Raw genomic sequence first — 18,031 nt, forward strand, 5'->3', positions numbered from 1 at the left:
TTCTCAGTAAGAGGGTCACACCTGAGAAACACACCTGAGGAACACAGCTGAGAAACACACAGCTGAGGAACACACCTGAGAAACACACAGCTGAGGAACACAGCTGAGGAACACAGCTGAGAAACACACAGCTGAGGAACACACCTCTGAAACACACATCTGGAACACACCTGAGGAACACACCTCTGGAACACATTAAGAGGAGCACACCTGAGGAACATGTTACCATCTGAAATGTAATAACTGACAGAGCTCAAGGTTTTGAAGACAAAAGTCAAACAGTGTCTGAAACTGAAGTCTGTGGACATCGCGAGTGTTTCATCTTATAATCCTCTTTTTACTGTTTGTGGTTTATTTTAGTTTTTTTGTACATGTATTCAGGTTATAATGTCTGTTTTTGTATAGTTTCACTATTTATGTAGCTATTTCTTTAAATCTCATGCTTCTGTATTAATCCTGGAAGCCGAGTCAGGGACAAGGGTAATACACCTGTATGCATGGCATCTAACACATGAAGCGGAGTTCATTGCATGTGGTAAATTAAAGAATAAACCTCAGGAGGTCACAAATATAACCCTGAATTAGAATAAAAGTGGGCCTATTGAAATGCTCAATATTAAGAAAAGCACTCTAAACTCTCTGTTCAGCACATCAGTTTCATGCTTTGTATTACTGACACTATGGTAAACTGTATCTGTTAATAAAAAATAAATATTAAAATCCACAAAGACGTGGTTCGCTGGTTCTGTCTTGTTCTCCTGAGGTTCCGTTCGGAGCAGAACCCACCGCTGGATGCTTTAGGAAGAGTAAAGAGGTTTGTTTATGCAGCACTACTTTTGTGTACATCCGACAATTACTGACACACAACGAGAAGACGGTTATGTTTCAAACACTACGACATGTGGACTACAGCGTTTTTGAAGTTTAAGTTTTTCTCGGGGTGCTGATATGTCTCATTCCGGTCCTTACAGACGAGAACGGCTGCGTATTTATCGGATCTACTTTCCCTTGGATGGCAGTGCTTCGCCCTCCTCCTCCTCCTCCTCCTCCTCCTCTCGCTGTGTGCGCTGTGCGCGGCCGCCATCTTGAATTTTAATGTTAATTTCTAAAAAAAAAAAAAAAAAAAAAAAAAAAAAAAAAGTGTTTCCTGTGATATTTTCGTTCAGGGTGTCGAGGTATCATAATTTTCGGATGAGTTTAAATAAGGACTGGTGTTTTATTTATTCCGTGGCTGTTTTACAGAACATCCCGGTGAGTATTCTCTGTGTTTGTTCCGTTTCCGGTTTTAGAATCGAGACGTTTAAATCGCTCCTAGCGCGTGAGGTAGAATGCTCCCAGCTTAACGTCCACGGTTAGCTAACCGGATAATAAACAACATTATGATAATAAACAACATTATCTCCGGTTAGAAAGTCTACTGACTGACAGAGATCGTATGAAGAGGACCGTCTTCGACTTTTAATGCCGTTACAGTTTATATATTCAGCCTGTAGAGCTAACTAAGGGCTTCCACATCAAACAACCCGAGCTAGCCTCCGTTAGCTCGCGTTAGCCTCTGTTAGCTCGCGTTAGCTCCGGTTGTTTGCAGGCAGGTTAGGTCGCATTAAAGTTTCTTATTTGTACATGTGAGCAGCTGACCGTCGTCTCGTGTGGTGGACACATTGGTTCATACGTGACTGGATGGTACTGTCCGAACATTACACGAGGAAATGACGCGTTTTAAACGACTGTTGTTGTGTTTGCTGCCCGTCAGGCTAACTTAGCTTAGTTAGCTTAGCTTCAGGCTAACTTAGCTTCAGGCTAACCGGAGCTGAAGTTTGATGCTAGCAGGCGAAATGAGCGAAGAAGAATTACGTTGTTGATGTTGAAGACTGGACATTTAACACGCATCCAGCTCGCTTTGTCACGACATTAAGTAAACAATAAAAGTAGTAACGACTTGGACTACAAACACAGAAGTGATCGGCTGCAGAATTTAGGTAAAACTTTTGCTTTAAATACCCCCAGAAAAAATGATGCAAACTTAAACAAATTGCACAAATACGTTGACAACGCATCAGTGCAATTTAGATGTCTGTTTGTTGTAACTATTGAACATGTGTTTGTGGATTTAGAGAAATAATACAAAGCTAACATAAAGTAGACGTTTTACTAACTTGATGCATTTTCCCAGTTTCTCCTCTTTACTTGATTTAAATCTAAACAAACAAACTCTAGCCTCCTTTAGTTTAAAAACTACACGATTTAAACGTATTTAACCCTTATTGTACATCTGAACCACACATGATAAGCTGTTGTATTTGGACATTTTGACTTTTGTCCTCCCCTGTTGTTGTTGTTGTTGTTGTTGTGTTTGTGTTATGTATGTTATTTGAGATACTACATTAGGTGTTGATGTTTAAACTGGATTTGTCGTAGGCCTACATGGTTTTGCTCTGTAATTTTGATCTCAAAGATGTATTCTTGTACATATTAGTCGGTGTCCAGGAGTTTGCTTGCAGCAGTTTCTGGTAGATTAATTCATCTTAAACACATTTGTCTTATGATTAAAATGATAAAGCTTCTAAAATCGTCCAGTTATTAGAGATATGATGGTTTTAAACACGTGTTATTGATAAAAGTACCTAAAGTTTAAATGTAGCTTCACATTCACACTGAAGGTGAACACTGGATGTTTTGTATTCTTGTTGAATAGACTGCTGTTATCCTGTGATATTCGGTGTGTTTGTTGTTCGGTTAATCGGTTAATCGATTAATAGGTTGTATTATTGGGGGGGGGGGGGGGGGGTAGCCGGCGTTTAATGCAGCATCTCTCCGCGTTAGCTTCGTGCTAATGAGCTGCACGGAGCCGGTGTTATGCTAAGAAATGCATCCCTGTCGAGAAGCGCATGCACCTCGCAGGACAATGCAAAATATGGCAGACACCATTTCTACACTGTCGTACTTTGCATCCACCCATAAAATACTACACTGACGTATTGCGCATCCACCCTTAAATGTACTCGACAAACACTGAAGAGTCAAACCCTGTTAGCAGCTAATATTTACGCAGGCTAATAAAAATGCGTCTTCTACCGAGTCTACAAAACAATAAAGCCACTTGACGTTTATCAAGTACTAACTTTTCATACTTCGTCATCACATATTTGCCCCCAGAAATCAAGATTTATACCGTTTTCTAACACTTACGCGGGGTGCATGCTTTCCTCGGCAGGGATGCATTTCTCGGCGTAACACCGGCAGTTAGCAAACAATGCGAGCTGTTATTGATAACTCGGGATACTTTCTCGGCCTGAGTTTTCGGTGTGGCCTTCCGGGTTTCCACAGCTTCTCCTCATTCCCGTAGCGTGGCATGGCGTGTTTTAGTTGGGCTAACGTTAGCTTCGGAGCTACAAATGCGAAATGTTTGATGCATCTATTTTAAATGAGGTGATGCTGCTCGCGACGCATGAAAAACTGACGTTTCAGGAAATGATGGAATAAAACATCTGGGTTTTATTAAAGAAATGTGAACATGCTCTGACGTCTTCATGTCATATGTTCTTTATATTTACAATGCTTTTGTTGATGTGTATTAGTGGCCGCAGAGACGCTGCTGAGGCACTTGACAGAGAGACAGTGCAATATGTGGAGTCACCACTAAGTGGCGTTATAGGACCATTTCACACTCAATGCTCCACTTTATTTATGAAGCACCTTTCATACATTAAAGCAAGCAGAAACTGACAGCAATAGATACATCCTAAAAGAATAAAACAAGAAAGACTGTAATAAAATAATTGAAACATAAAATAGAAGTTAACACAGTAAGAAATGTTACATGAAACAATAAATCAATTTAAAGCAAACCTAATGTATAAACACATTTTAAAAAAGTTGACCAAGGTTATAAAATAAATCCAAATTAAAAGCCAGATAGAAATGGTAGGTTTTTAGTTTATTTTTAAAGGTATAATATGTCGAATTTTATTAGAATTATACCCTAAAAAAAATCTAAACCTAAACAAATCAGAGAGAATCACTACCATGATTCCATGCCAGCCTCGACGCTCTCTTTTGTTATTGTTTTGATTGAGAGCCCCCTGGTGGCCGAATTTACATACTGTGCGTTTATCTTTACTACTCTGATGCTTGTGAACTTGTGGCCTTCATGGGGGTCATTTCAGTCACACGAGACTGTGATTTGATTTATTTTAGGTTGACATTGAGTAGCAGTGTTTGCTCCTTTTTTCCTGCTCTACAACCCCTACTTTTTACCCCGCTGTTATGTTTTTGTTGTGTTCACTTTTATGCCTTGCACAGCTCAAACCAGGAAGTAACTTCTAGCTCTAGTTATGGTGGTTGAAACCCTCCATCATGTAAATCCCAGTGACTCTTCAAGACATGTTGGTGCATCCAGATTCATGTTTAGAGCCGCACACCTCTAATCACAACCTGGAAGTTAATGAGTTTAAAGTGTGAACAGGATAGGGTTGTAGTCAAGACCACACTCATTCTAATCACGGCGATGACGTTAAAATATCCTCTCAGTGGTGGTCTTGACCGGTCGTGATTGAAAATCCAGAGTCCACCCAGTCTTTGTCTTTGAGCTGTCAACAAATCCACCTGCACATTTCCACCTCAGTGTGTCTGTGTTTTAATCGTATCTGTGTGTTTCTGCTCTGCCTCCAGGTTTCAAACTCTACACCCCAGTCTTCCCCACTCAAGAGTGTTTCTTCATCTCGGAGACTAAATGCAACTGGACCAGGGGGCTTGTGGGCATGAAGTGGCTGGGCGAATCCAAGAACATGGTATTAAATGGCAGACGACCCGGCAACAAGTTGACCAGCGAGCAGCCTGTGAGCCAGAGCCAGACCCGCTCTCAGCATCCTCAGCGATCGTCTCTGCGTCACTCTCGAAACCGCAGATGTAGCCGCAGTGAGTCCAACGGGTTTGTGTTATCAAAAGTGAATACTCGTCTTCTGTCAGAAACCAGAACATCAGCATGTATTTGGCTTCTGCAGGGTTCAGTGCAGCCAATCTGGAGGCAGAGAGGCGCTATGTGCCCTCCTCAGGAATGACTGCCAAGGAACTTTGTGAGAACGATGACCTGACAACCAGTCTCATCCTGGACCCGTACCTCGGCTTTCAGACTCACAAGATGAACACCAGGTGAGCAGGTTCATCTAAGACGAGCTGCTGGCGCCTCTTTGTACTCACTAGAAACCTTCCTAACCATGAGCAGATGATGTGATCTCCTTACTGAAGGTTATGCTTTGTTTGTTGTGTGTGGGCAGATTTCGACCTGTCAAGGGAAGACAAGAGGAGCTGAAGGAGGTGATCGAGCGCTTCAAGAAACACGACAACTTGGACAAAGCTTTCCGAGCTCTGACGTCCGGAGACTGGGCGCGAAATCTTTTTCTCCACAAGACGAAAGCTCAAGAGAAGCTCTTCAAACAGCATGTAAGAAAGATTTAGAAGATCTACACTGATCGTCTCCCACAGCTGAACAAAGAAACGATGACTGACTGTAATTTCTGCACAGGTGTTTGTGTATCTGCGTATGTTTGCCACTGACAGCGGCTTTGAGATTCTCCCGTGTAATCGCTATTCATCGGAGCAAAACGGCGCCAAAATCGTGGCAACCAAAGAATGGTGAGGACACGCCTCCACATTTAAATTCTGATAGGACTGTATGCCATGTATTTAAAATCTTCTACTTGATGTTGTTTCCTAGGAAAAGAAACGATAAGATCGAATACCTGGTGGGCTGCATCGCCGAGCTGTCGGAGAGCGAGGAGAACATGCTGCTGCGGCACGGCGAGAACGACTTCAGCGTCATGTACTCAACACGCAAGAACTGTGCTCAGTTGTGGCTGGGGCCGGCTGCGTTCATCAATCACGGTATCACTCTCTCTGAGTCTGAGATCGTGTTATCTTTTGAAACATCTGAAAATATTTCTTATTCAGTAAAATATGGAGGTGCTAACCTCTCGTCTTTTCTCTTCCTTTTCAGATTGTCGGCCAAACTGCAAGGTGGGCTCCTCTTTAAAAAGATGTCATGGAAAAAGAAACACAACCTGATCAGCTGGTGTCACTTTGAAAACATGCCTTTGTTGTTTTTCTGTGTAGTTTGTGTCGACGGGGCGGGACACAGCCTGCGTCAAGGTCCTGAGGGACATCGAACCCGGAGAGGAAATCTCCTGTTACTACGGCGATGGATTCTTTGGGGAAAATAATGAATTTTGTGAATGCTATACGTGTGAACGGTAAGTTCAGCAACAACAAAAATCCTTTAAGGTGTTCTTTGTTTGAATCCATCAGTTCAGTAAAAATCAACACACGAGTCATACCAGGAAGAGAAGCGTTATTTTCCGCTACAAGGTTGAACCAAATGACGGCAGGCGACCTTTCACTCGTGTTTTATTCCTTTATCTCGTTGTTTTTTCTCGATGTGCAGACGGGGCACTGGGGCTTTCAAATCCAAAGCTGGGCTGCCGGTGGAAGTGCCGGTGATCAACAGCAAGTACGGGTTACGTGAGACAGACAAACGTCTCAACAGGCTGAAGAAGCTCGGCGAGGGAAACCCGAGCTCGGACAGTCACTCTGTCGGCTCCCACACGGACGTAGACTCTCAGGAAATGCCAAAAACACATCAATGTAAGAGTCAGCGTTACTGGCTGAGGCTCAGACCCCAGACTGGAACTGGGAAACACAATAAACCTGATGTGTCTCTGTCCATTTGAATTCTAATGATCATAATCATAATCATCTAATAATCATTTTGTTCTTGTTTCCAGCTGCCAGAAAAAGATCTTCATCCTCCTCGTCCTCTGGCCTGAAGTATAAAAACAGGACTCAATCCAGACAGACTTTGAACAGAGCCCTAACTACCTCATGTTCCAAACAAGGTCGAGTTCACAATAACAGGGTACCAAAGAGACTCAAATCCCAATCCAAGCCTTCACTAAGTAAAGTCCAGTTGCGGAGTCGCAGGCGGGGGGCGGAGCCTAAGGCCTTGGCCAAAGGGGAGACTCTTCAGCTGGGTCTCAGGGACTCAAAGGTGTCGCTGTGTAAAAGTGTCACCGTGAAGAAGGAGAGGGACGGACAGGAGCTGGCGCAGCGGGGCTGCCTCACCCGGCACGCTGCAAAGGAAAACGGAAATCTGTCCCACGTGCAGAGCAGCCACTGCTCCACCTACAGAACTCGCAGGTCCACACGGACCCTCATTAAAGCCCAGGAAACAGCAGGGGGCGTCAAACTGGAGCCCAGTGCCATGGATGGCCTGAGCCCGGTCCCTGGTGGTGTGGTCATAAAAACAGAGCCGGCGGACATGGAGGAATACCTCCACCATGGCGTCACTCTGGAGCAGCCGGCGCTAGACTCTGGCTATGCCCAGAGAGGCTCGTGCAGGCGAAAACGTCTGACACGGCCTGGGGCAGAGAGGACGATTAAATGTGAGGACTCGTACGTCGAGCCTTTCATGCCGATGGCTGCTGGGCACGCTCCAAACTTTTCAGACTGTGGGAATGTTCTGCTAGGCTTTGCCGACAGACACAGGGACTACAACGGGGTCGCCAACGGCAGCAAATCCCTACGCAGGGACAAAGGTAAGAGCAGCTGCAGGTCGCAGGACAAGGGGAAGAAGAAACGTCGCATCACTCGATACGATGCTCAGCTGATCCTGGAGAACAGCACGGGAATCCCCAAACTGACGCTCCGCCGGCGGAGGGACAGCAGCAGCAGCAAGACCAACGACACCAGCGACTCCATCGGCTCCTCTAACCTCTCCGCCTCCGCCGTCAACTCGGCCTCTTCCAGCAAAATCAGCATCAAGTTCAGCAAGGACCACGACAAGGACAAAGGCAGCTCGTACATCGCCAAGCTGAATAACGGCTATAACCCCGGCGTGCACAGCAACTCAACCAAGCTGAAGATCCAGCTGAAGAGAGAGGACGATGCACGCAGGATATCCCAGTCTAACGGGGACATGAGCCAGAGTCTGGAGGCCAGGAATGGGGGACATCGGACCCAAAAGGTCCTGCCGGAGCCCTCGTCTGAGGAGGACGATGATGACGAGGATGAGGATGAGGAAGGAGAGGACGACGACGACGATGATGAGGATGATGATGATGATTACTTCGACAACGAGTTTGACGATGATTTCATTCCGCTCCCTCCGGCGAAGCGGCTCCGACTCATTGTGGGCAAAGACTCGATAGACATCGATATCTCCTCCAGGAGGAGAGAGGATCAGTCACTGCGGCTCAATGCATAAGCTGTGGAGCTCATCACTCCAGCTCCCTGTAAATAATGATGACTCTGATCAACCATGCGTTGATGTAAAACAAGTACAGTAATTTAAAAACACAAAAAAATTGCTGAAAAATAAAAAGGAACCTGAATGAACGTTACTAGAAGGTGCTGTTGACCTGAAACAAATCTCAGTTTTTCACTTCAGGCGAATATTTAATTCAAGTTTATAAAAAAGAGAACGACACTTCGGAGCCAAAGTCCTCCAGTCCACGTCCCTGATGTTTGATCAGCACAATCCACTTCTTATCGCCCGGAGCATGTGGAAAAACGAGCGTTTGTTTCAGGTCCAACGCTCCCTTCAGTGAATGCACTTGTTATATTCATAATGGACATGGATATTGTAGAAAGTGTACAGTATGGTGACTATTCCCTCTGTCTCATAGGCAGGTTTTTATTGAACTGTTGATTTATTTTGTCTCATAGTTTGTAATGTGTGTGTGACAGACCGTGCTGAACTCAGCATGGTGTGTGGTTGGTCCAGAGGCATTATAACAGGATCAGGTGCCATGTTCTCTTTATAACAGCAGCGTCCCTCGCTCATCAACTGTCAAAACAACTTCCTGTGTACGTTCATCACGTGTGTGTCTGTCGAGTTCAATCATGATCAAATCTGTGCCATCATGTTTTTTATGATTTATACGCACCAAAGCCACGGCTCGCTGATGTTGCTTAAAGGAAAGAGACCCGTCGGCTGTCCGCTGGACGTGTCTGCAGCATGTAGAGCAACGGCGTGTGCTTCGTCTGCCTGCCGTGTTCACGCACTCACATCATGACAGATCTTTTATTTTTATTTTTTTTACAGCCAATAAAATCACAGCAGTTCTCTTCACTGCTCTGTAAATAAATCGATGAAACTAAGCTGCAGAATTACACCGATCAAAGCACACAAAGTTTACTGTTCAGTGACATAGAATCAGAAATGGACCAGCGTGTGCGTGTTTGAGGAGCTGCTGTGTAACGGGAACATGGCACATCGAGGGGTGTATCAGGAAGCGAGATGTAGTCGGAGTTTTCAGTGTCACGAAGCTGGCTCTATTTTAATCACCATGGTAACCGACTCCAAAATCAGAGTTAGGGCTTTAAACTGTCGGCCGAAGGTGACCTAGAGGTTGGTGCAGAGAGGCTGGGGTCCTCAGGAGCTGGTGGCCCGGGTTAAAGTCCAGCCTATGGCTCCTTTCCCGCGTGGCGTTCCTCTCTCTCTCTTCTCTCTCTCTCTCTCTCTCTCTGTCTCTGTCTCTGTCTCTCTATCTCTGTCTCTCTCTCTCTCTCTCTCTCTCTCTCTATCTCTGTCTCTCTCTCTCTCTCTCTCTCTGTCTCTCTCTCTCTCTCTCTCTCTACACACGAAGCGGTGCAGATCTACGTTTCAGCAGATCGCCCCCACAGCAAGAGAGCAACGAGGTCATGGCATCTTAAAAAACGCGTGTTTTTATTTCTGTTAATGATCTAAAAAGTATGTTTTAGACGGCATTCACAACGACACACGGATTAGTCTCCAGGGATCAATGAATTAATTTGTCTTTGAATTAGCTGAATCATTAAGTCATTTCTATGAAATTGATGATCGGCACGCTGAGTTTTACAAGAAGCTCGACCGTTTGTTTGATGGCAGAATCAAATAATTAATATTCAAATGACACAAGATCTTAATGCCGTGTTGCTGTCCTTCAGAGCAGCAGCAGAGATGTTTCTGCAGACGAGACATCTTCAGTCTCGCAGAAAGAGATGGTCGGTGACAAAGCGCCGTCAAATAACGCTAAACGCTTCATTTTCTGTGAAGCTGGAGGCAGAAAGAGTTAACAGGGAACCTTCATGAGCAGCTTCCTGATACTCGGTGTCTCAGACGGCAGTTTCAGGATTCACCCCTCTGGACTTTGAACCTTTCTAAACAAACCAATCCCCTCATAAAGGCTTCCTGTTTCAGATATCAAAGTAATGTAATCTCCCTCCACACGACAGCACAGTTATCACCTTCATCTAAAGTATTTGAATCATGTCAAAGTGGGTCGACACTAGAGTGTGAGAAGGAGAATCACAGTGTGAACTATTCTAACTTGTAATCATGTTTTCTTTTCTCTACGGTGCTAATTTAGTTTCCTCACCTCCTGTGTGACCTGAACTTTTCTGTTAGGCAGAGGCAGCGTTCGACCTCTGTTGAATACACGTTCTATCAGCTGTAGCATACAAACCATTTCTCTTTGTTTTTTCTTTACAGGTGCTCACACTCGTTTGTTTGTCATTTCTGTTCATCACGCAGCATTAGGTGCCTTAACGCAGAGCTCTCTGACACATTCAGATCAAACGCCCCCCCCCCCCCCCCCCCCCCAATCACAGACTGCGCCTGGCGTCAGTCCTCCTGTATATTATTTAAGCTTTGATTTATTAAGTCAACCACCTGTTCAAGGGATCAACTGAGACTGAATCTTAACCCACTTCCCCCGTGTTGATACGTACTGTTCATATCACCAGCAGCTAATCGCCGTTCTGCCCCCGGCTCGGTCTGTCCCCTCCCTCGTCGGATGTCTCCATCCTACACTGTAAGCTGTTTCAGGTGTAACGTCTCTGTGCTCTTTGTCCCATAGACAGCTGTCCAGACCCCCCACTGATTCAAAAAGTGAAAAAACAAAATAAAAAATCAAATGTGAATAGTTTGCGGACGTGTTAGCGTGTTGCGTGGGTAGTGGGACACATGTAAAGAGAATTAAAATGGGCGGTGCATATATTGTCCCATATGTAAATCATTTGAACACATCTTGTACTTATTTAACAGTTTTGAATACTTGAAGACTATATAAAGTTTCTTTGTGACTCTTGTTTCCTGAGCCTGTTTTAACCTCCACCCATGTTCACATCATTAATTCATTAATCATTAATCCTCCTTTTTAAAAAGTGTAAGTAAGTCTCAGAGCTCCTCAAAACATGTCTGTGAAGTTTCTTGTTCTAAATCCACTCTGATCCTGTATTTGATCATGTCTATAAACCCCTCTATTTCAGCCCTGCTCAGAACAGGCTGTTTCTGTGTCTGTACCTTTAAATGTAAATGAGCTGTGTTTGACCACGCCCCCTCTCTGGAAGGGCTTTGGGTGTACTTGGGCTTTCTCGCTCCATGTCCTATTGTTTACGGTGAGATGGCAAACTCAGAGGGCAGAACAAACACCTAGCTGTGGGAGTGTCACCCACCTGGGGGAGGGGTTACTGCCCTTTGTGATGTCATGAAGGGAAAATCTCCAAACGGCCTGTTTGAGCACACATTTTCTGAAAAGTGGAGCAGGTAAAAGACGGAGAGGATGGACTTTTCTCATAATTGGGGGGTTTGTAGACAGACTAGGGACACATTAGAGTTAGAGAAACATGGTGAATAGTATTTTACAGAATATGTGACCTTTGTTCTTTTGTTTTATGCTGCATTCAGGTGCTCCTGAGATTGTCCAATATTCCTAGGTTGGGAATTTGTTCTTTTGACTTAGGTGTGGGGCTGCACGGTGGTGTAGAGGTTAGTGCTGTCGGCTCACAGCGAGGGGGTTTCCTGGTTTGAATCCCGTCTGACAGGAGCCTCTCTGTGTGGAGTCTGCATGTTCTCCCTGTGCATGTGTGGGTTCTTTCTGGGTTCTCCGGCTTCCTCCCACAGTCCAAAGACATGCTCGTTAAGTTAACTGCTGACTCTAAATTGCCTGTAGGTGTGAATGTGAGTGTGGCTGGTTGTCTGTCTCTGTATGTCAGTCCTGTGAATGGCTGGTAGACAGTCCAGGGTGTAACCCCGCCTCTCGCCCAATGACAGCTGGGATCAGCTCCAGGCCCCCAAACAGACAATGTGGATGCTTTTAAGAAAAGATTATAGTTTGGCAGTAAGTTAATATAAGTATAACATTTTTATAGCCAGTAACAAAACATCTTTTACCTGCTATGTTGATTATGAAACTGACATAAAGTTGGGCACTACATTCTTTCCAGATTTTCTGAGTTGTTGTTACGACTTGAGCAGACGTTCATGCGCATTTCCAACTCTGGAACTAGTTTTTCCGATGTGAAAAACAAACATTCAACACAAACTCATCATTCCGACGGCAAATGCTCGTCTCTTGTTTCAGAAATTAATTTTAAAAAATGGCAGCCTCGTGTTCAAATCAAAAGTCGCTCTGCACATCAAATAAAATGTTCAGAAGCCCCGAGACCTGGGATTAAAAAATAAACATAAAGTCACACGGCTGAAATACTCACATTAATGAGTTAAATGACATTTCCTCTGTGACACAAACGTCAGTCAGGTTTATGTGTGAAAACATTTTAAAGTCCGTTCCCCACAGTGGCAGTCAAAAAAAAAAGCTGGAGGGGTGCCGGCGGTCTGGGGGTCATTTACCCGCCCCATGTTCAGAGGCTCTCGTCCTTTTGGAAGCGGCCATGGGTTCAATCCTACTCTCTCTCCTCCCAACACTTCCTGTCTCTCTTCAGCTGTCAATAAAGATAAAACGTCTAAAAATCTGTAAATAAATTGTGCAAAACGTTTTTAACAGCAGGTATCAAGGATTAGGGTTAACGTTTACAACTTGGTTATGTTTTAATTAATTAATTAAATTAATGTTCGATCATAAATGTTTGTTTATGAAGGATTTTCCTTTTTAATCTTGGTTTACGGTCAATTTAATTCCATATTTTGTTCAACTTTGGGAACCACTGTGCCGCTAGCGGGGCTTGTTTTCACCCACGTGGGGGCGTGGTCGTTCCGTGAGCAGGAAGTGACGTTGGACTGGCACCTAATTTTTTTTTTTTTTTTTTTTTAATCCCAGGTCGTTAGCCAATCAGAGGCGTCATACCCAGACCGCGTCCAATCAGATTCGAGAGAGCGCTATTTGAAAGCTGCTCGTGTCCGTGTTGTTGCTCTGCAGAGTTTCAGCTTCTCGTGGTCTCTTCTCGGTTATTTCCTGCGTGGTGTGGAGATATATTCACGTTTTTGTTTCGTTGTGAGAACTTTTAAAAATGTTTGCAGTTGAAGTCCGTGCGGCGGTGAGTTTTTGTTCATTTATTTCTGTTTTAATTAAAGACAGTTTAGCTGTTAGCTCCCACTGCTTCCTGTCAGCCTGCACCTCCACGCCGAAGCGGCTTTTACGTCATTTCTGAGTTTCTATGTTGGTCTGTCCTTCTCTTCCAGCAGCTCTCGGCCGTAGAGAACCCGGTGAAGATGTCCAAAAACCCGGCAGCAGGTGTGAGGAGAGCCGCTCTGGGTGAGATCACCAACGTCCCTGCAGCTGCGGTCAACACGAAGGTACGTCACTGTCTGCAGGTTCACTCCTCACCTGCCTGTGACTGTAGCTCAGGACACACCTGAACACCTGTCGCCTGACGTGCTCCGCGTATGTTGACATATAAATAAGCCCATGTTTCTGTATTAGTCTGTGCAAAACTGTTTAATATTTCTTTACTACCATAAGCACACTGAGAGACATGTCCGGTTATAATGAGACACAGGTGTAAGCAATGAGCTGAGTAATGACGATAGAAGATCTCAGTGACGAAGTGATTCAGGAGAGTTCAGAGTGAGTTGAAATCATTGAGGTGGATTTCTTATTGATTTCACGTTTTTAAAAGACTCCAAAATGTTTAATTTGAGTCAAAGTCTCCTCCAATAATTTCATTATTTTAACAGGGTGTCAAAAGTGAACATTTCTAACATTTGTCCCTCGTTTGGTCTTTGTTTGTAAAGTATAAAATAAGTATTCGTCAACATAAAAACCACAATACTAGAGAACCGATTTTCATTGTATTACACTAGCAGTTCTCTTTCACCAGCAGAGGGCGCTGTATGAATTAAAACAAGCATCCTCACTGTGCAGAGTGTCGAGCAGTGATGTACGTTCATGCTCAGTTACTCTCCAGCTGAGTGACCATCTTGTCTTCATTACAAATATTTTCCACACGTGTTTGATTTGAGGGATCAGCTCTATACACTTTGTACTTTTATACTTATTGTTTGTTTTTTTTTGTTTTTTTTCCCCCCCTTTATCAGTTTCGTCCCTAAACATCCAGTATTGGTCAGTCCCTAATTTTATCTGACTGCACTGATGTGTTTGAGTAGGAGCAAAGTGGCCATCTTGTTCTTAATGTTTCGCCAGCTGAGAGGCTGCTGATGTTTGGTGCTGTACGGACCCGTAGAGCCAGACCTTGTGCTGTTCTGGCTTTTTTAATTTTATTTTTTAGCTATTGATCCTTCCAGATAACTAAATCGTCGGCCGCTGCGTTCTGACCAAACCACCTGACATCCAATCTTAGGAAACCACCTCTGAAACGTCATTTCTTCTTCTCCTCAGAAAACGGGACGAGCCAAACCATCATGTGCCCAGAAAGTCAAACCCACATTGGTCCAGGTGGTTCCTCCACTGGTCCAGGTACCGGCTCCTGCAGACCCCCTCCCCTCAGTCTCAGAGGAGTCGGCTGACGTGTCCATGAAGGAGGAGGCGGAGCTGTGTCAGGCGTTCTCTGAGGCGCTGCTCGCCGTGCAGGATGTGGACGAGCTGGATGCAGACCAGCCCCAGCTCTGCTCTGAATACGTCAAAGATATCTACAAGTATCTGCAAGTCCTGGAGGTGATTAACCCCGGATCAGCTGCTCTCTGTCTCACCTGCATCCATTTTCAAATCCCTGCAGGGCGGCGCTCGCCCTCGTTCCTCTCCTACACACCTGTCTTATGATATTTGTGTTTTTAGAAGGCTACAGTTCTTTATCAAAGTGTCTTAAACTCGGACCACCTGTCCTCCCCGTGTCCTCAGGTGGAGCAGGCTGTACGGGCGAACTACATGCAGGGTTATGAAATCACTGAACGTATGCGCGCTCTGCTGGTGGACTGGCTGGTCCAGGTTCACTCCAGGTTCCAGCTGCTGCAGGAGACTCTGTACCTCACGGTGGCCGTCCTGGACCGTTTCCTGCAGGTAACACCTGACTGATGATCACTTCTGTGTGTTTTTTTGAATGTGAGCCGTGTAGAAACTCTCATCCTCCTGTGCTGCAGGTCCAGCCGGTCTCTCGCAGGAAGCTGCAGCTGGCCGGTGTGACCGCCATGCTGGTGGCGTGTAAGTACGAGGAGATGTACGCTCCGGAGGTGGGAGACTTCGCCTACATCACCGACAACGCCTTCACCAAGTCTCAGATTCTGGAGATGGAGCAGCTGGTTCTGAGGAGCCTGAACTTTGAGCTCGGTCGTCCTCTTCCTCTGCACTTCCTCAGACGGGCGTCCAAAGTGGGCAGCGTGAGTTTCTGCACAAATCTCGCACAGAAAAACAAACGACCATTGAACTCCTCTTCATCCTGCTTTTTGTTCCTTTGCCAATTACATCCCTGATCACCTATGAAGTCAGGTGATCAACGTCATCTTTTGTTTTGATTGAGATCGCCTTGGTGTTGTAAATTTTTCCTGAGCATAAACTTATTTCCTAAAAAGCAGAATCATTTTTCGGTCAAACTTTTTATTTTTTTGCTTTGATCCATGTGCTGCATGTCTGTGTGTCTCAGTCTGATGTAGAGCGCCACACGCTGGCCAAATACCTGATGGAGCTGACCCTCATCGACTACGACATGGTCCACTACAGACCGTCTGAGGTGGCGGCCGCCGCCCTGTGTCTCTCCCAGCTGCTGCTCGACGGCGTGCCCTGGGTGAGTCTGATGGAACTAAACGCTTTAAAGAAACCGTTTTAAGAGTAATCCTGGTTTAAAGTTTGTTTCTGTGTCGTCTCAGTCGGCCACACAGCAGCATTACTCCACGTATGACGAGGCTCACCTGAAGCCCGTCATGCAGCACATCGCCAAGAACATCGTGACGGTGAACGACGGGAAGACGAAGTTCCAGGTGAGACGGTTTAGACCACAAACACTCAGACGTTATCGTTCAGTCTGGATGTTAAACTCGGCCTGTCTCTTGTTCCCGTGCAGGCGGTGAAGAACAAATACTCGAGCAGCAAACTGATGAAGATCAGCCTCCTCCCTCAGCTCAAGTCGTCCATCGTCACCAACATGGCGGCCGCTGCGCTCAAACCCTGAACTGACCTCTTGATGAGGATGATTTTTACTCGCACTTTATTCAAGCTCGACCGTCCTGAGGAGAAGCTTCACTACTTTTAATAAAATGTTTTTATCTTCTCTCTGCCGAGCGTTCAGACATGTTTGCACTTATCGTTCTTTTTAAAAGTCTTTGTGGTACAACTTTTTGATTTTAAATCAGGAGCACTTTAAGGTTTCAGCGGGCTGTCACTCTTTCTCGGAGCCGTCGTGCCTCTGGACCGTAACCACGTGTTTCATAACGTGGAGCTTTAGATCTGTTCTACCTCTGTGTGAATCAAAGTGCCTTTTCATGTTGATGCATCATGCTCATAAACTGTAATTTGTCAATAAACAGTTTGACGTCAGTTCGTGTTTCACTGATTCTTTTTGAACATGAGAGAAACCTCAGCGGACCTTTTCTTCAATTTGTGACGATGCTGTCTCTCAATACTTCATCTTCACGCTTGGTATTAAGACAAGACCATAAATATCTCTTAACGATCCTCTTATGTTTAGGGGGAGTGTCACTCACTTGGACCGTAACACCAGGAAGGTCAAACTACAAATTTCTTTGAGGAGCTGTTTCCTTCTAATCACAGCGGTGATGTGGACAAACAGATGATCTGTGGCGGTCTAGACCGTTCAGGATTTAAAATCCTGAGATCACGTAAAAACACTTTGATTCTAAGAGGAGACCTTAAAAAAAAAAAGTGGTCTGGAGACTGGGATCTTTTGTAGTTGGCTTCATGTGGGTTTGTCTGCTCACGTGAAGCAAACATTCACAGCAGAGGATTACACGCATGTTTAAAAACTGCAGAAGACAGGAACTTGACGGACGTGGCTTTGAGATGAGACATCTGCAACTGAAGTGCTGCTTGTCGACAGGCGAGTTTGACTGCTCAAATAAACCCGATGCTAATTCTGTTAGCCAGTTAATGGCATAGACTCACTTGATGTTCTCGACTAACCGGACTCGGATCCACCTGCTGGTCTCACCTGATCCAAATGGATTCAGTTTAATGATCCACCTCAGAACGTCTTCCTGAGGATTCAGGCTCACAGTTTGCTCTGTCTTTTTCAGGCACAGCCCTCAGGTGCCCTGGACAACCCACCCACAGTGGTTACAGTAAAGGATCTGAGTTTGTCTCCTGACCCTGACGTGACCTCTGACATGAACTCTGACGTCTTTCTGTGGTGAAGAAATAAAGCAAAGAGTGGACTGAGCTGTGACGTAACCGCAGACATAAAGAGACGTGTGTGTGTGTGTGTGTGTGGAGAGAGAGAGAGAGTGTGAGAGCGCGTCACTCGGCTCTCATTCAACCAGCTGAAGTCACAGAAAGTGCTCGTTCAGTCCCTGGCCTCGCTCACGCCTGCAGCGTCACACTCGCTCGCCCCGCTGTGTGAGTGTGCATGATCATGACCGTACCGAGCTGCAGAATCTCTCCATTTACAGACTCACGGTCGTCATACACTGAGCTGACCGTGTGTGTGTGTGTGTGTGTGTGTGTGTGGAGGAGCATTGTACTCCTCAGACTGATGCTGACCTCACCCCCCCCCCCTCTCCCCCCTCCCCAGCCTGAAGCAGGACAGTCACGTTAAAAATATGAACGCTGTTATCATGGAGCCTCAGAGACTAACGGCTCCAACACTGAACTCTTTATCTCGTCTGTACTTCTGAAGGGTTTCCACGTGCCCAGAGGGAAGTCGTCAAAAC

General features: G+C 45.3%; 2 protein-coding genes across 4 annotated transcripts; both read left to right on the plus strand.

The window, feature by feature from the left end:
* The first annotated feature begins 1,098 nt into the window (after nucleotides 1–1,098).
* Nucleotides 1,099–11,100, plus strand: kmt5b (lysine methyltransferase 5B). Of its 2 annotated transcripts, none has more exons than XM_020657035.3 (10): nucleotides 1,099–1,251; nucleotides 4,672–4,917; nucleotides 5,004–5,151; nucleotides 5,277–5,442; nucleotides 5,525–5,634; nucleotides 5,717–5,883; nucleotides 5,996–6,015; nucleotides 6,112–6,248; nucleotides 6,440–6,639; nucleotides 6,780–11,100. In XM_020657035.3, exons 2-10 carry the CDS (start codon nucleotides 4,761–4,763, stop codon nucleotides 8,255–8,257), a joined length of 2,583 nt encoding a protein of 860 aa, XP_020512691.1. In that variant the 5' UTR covers nucleotides 1,099–1,251; nucleotides 4,672–4,760; the 3' UTR covers nucleotides 8,258–11,100. The 2 variants fall into 2 exon arrangements, with proteins under 2 accessions (XP_020512691.1, XP_020512692.1); XM_020657036.3 differs by lacking the exon at nucleotides 1,099–1,251 and adding an exon at nucleotides 1,289–1,979.
* Nucleotides 11,101–13,134: 2,034 nt separating this feature from the next.
* LOC110001534 (G2/mitotic-specific cyclin-B2-like) lies at nucleotides 13,135–16,682 on the plus strand. Of its 2 annotated transcripts, none has more exons than XM_020657037.3 (8): nucleotides 13,135–13,293; nucleotides 13,439–13,552; nucleotides 14,595–14,870; nucleotides 15,054–15,212; nucleotides 15,293–15,529; nucleotides 15,793–15,933; nucleotides 16,016–16,126; nucleotides 16,210–16,682. In XM_020657037.3, the coding sequence occupies exons 1-8, from the start codon at nucleotides 13,267–13,269 to the stop codon at nucleotides 16,315–16,317; spliced, it is 1,173 nt and encodes a 390-aa protein (XP_020512693.2). In that variant the 5' UTR covers nucleotides 13,135–13,266; the 3' UTR covers nucleotides 16,318–16,682. The 2 variants fall into 2 exon arrangements, with proteins under 2 accessions (XP_020512693.2, XP_065808607.1); XM_065952535.1 differs by having other exon boundaries at nucleotides 13,442–13,552.
* The last annotated feature ends 1,349 nt before the right edge of the window (nucleotides 16,683–18,031 follow it).

This window comes from Labrus bergylta, chromosome 3, assembly GCF_963930695.1.
Source record: "Labrus bergylta chromosome 3, fLabBer1.1, whole genome shotgun sequence".
NCBI classification, from domain to species: Eukaryota; Metazoa; Chordata; class Actinopteri; order Labriformes; family Labridae; genus Labrus; species Labrus bergylta.

What these genes read in the sequence shown, in the direction of transcription:
- kmt5b (XM_020657035.3), top strand. Translation starts at nt 4,761, where the DNA reads ATGAAGTGGCTGGGCGAATCCAAGAACATGGTATTAAATGGCAGACGA. An exon ending in AGAAGCTCTTCAAACAGCAT is followed by an intron (nt 5,443 to 5,524) that starts GTAAGAAAGATT and finishes ATTTCTGCACAG; the next exon opens with GTGTTTGTGTATCTGCGTAT. An exon ending in GAATGCTATACGTGTGAACG is followed by an intron (nt 6,249 to 6,439) that starts GTAAGTTCAGCA and finishes CTCGATGTGCAG; the next exon opens with ACGGGGCACTGGGGCTTTCA.
- LOC110001534 (XM_020657037.3), top strand. Translation starts at nt 13,267, where the DNA reads ATGTTTGCAGTTGAAGTCCGTGCGGCG. An exon ending in GGGCGTCCAAAGTGGGCAGC is followed by an intron (nt 15,530 to 15,792) that starts GTGAGTTTCTGC and finishes TGTGTGTCTCAG; the next exon opens with TCTGATGTAGAGCGCCACAC. An exon ending in TGCTCGACGGCGTGCCCTGG is followed by an intron (nt 15,934 to 16,015) that starts GTGAGTCTGATG and finishes GTGTCGTCTCAG; the next exon opens with TCGGCCACACAGCAGCATTA.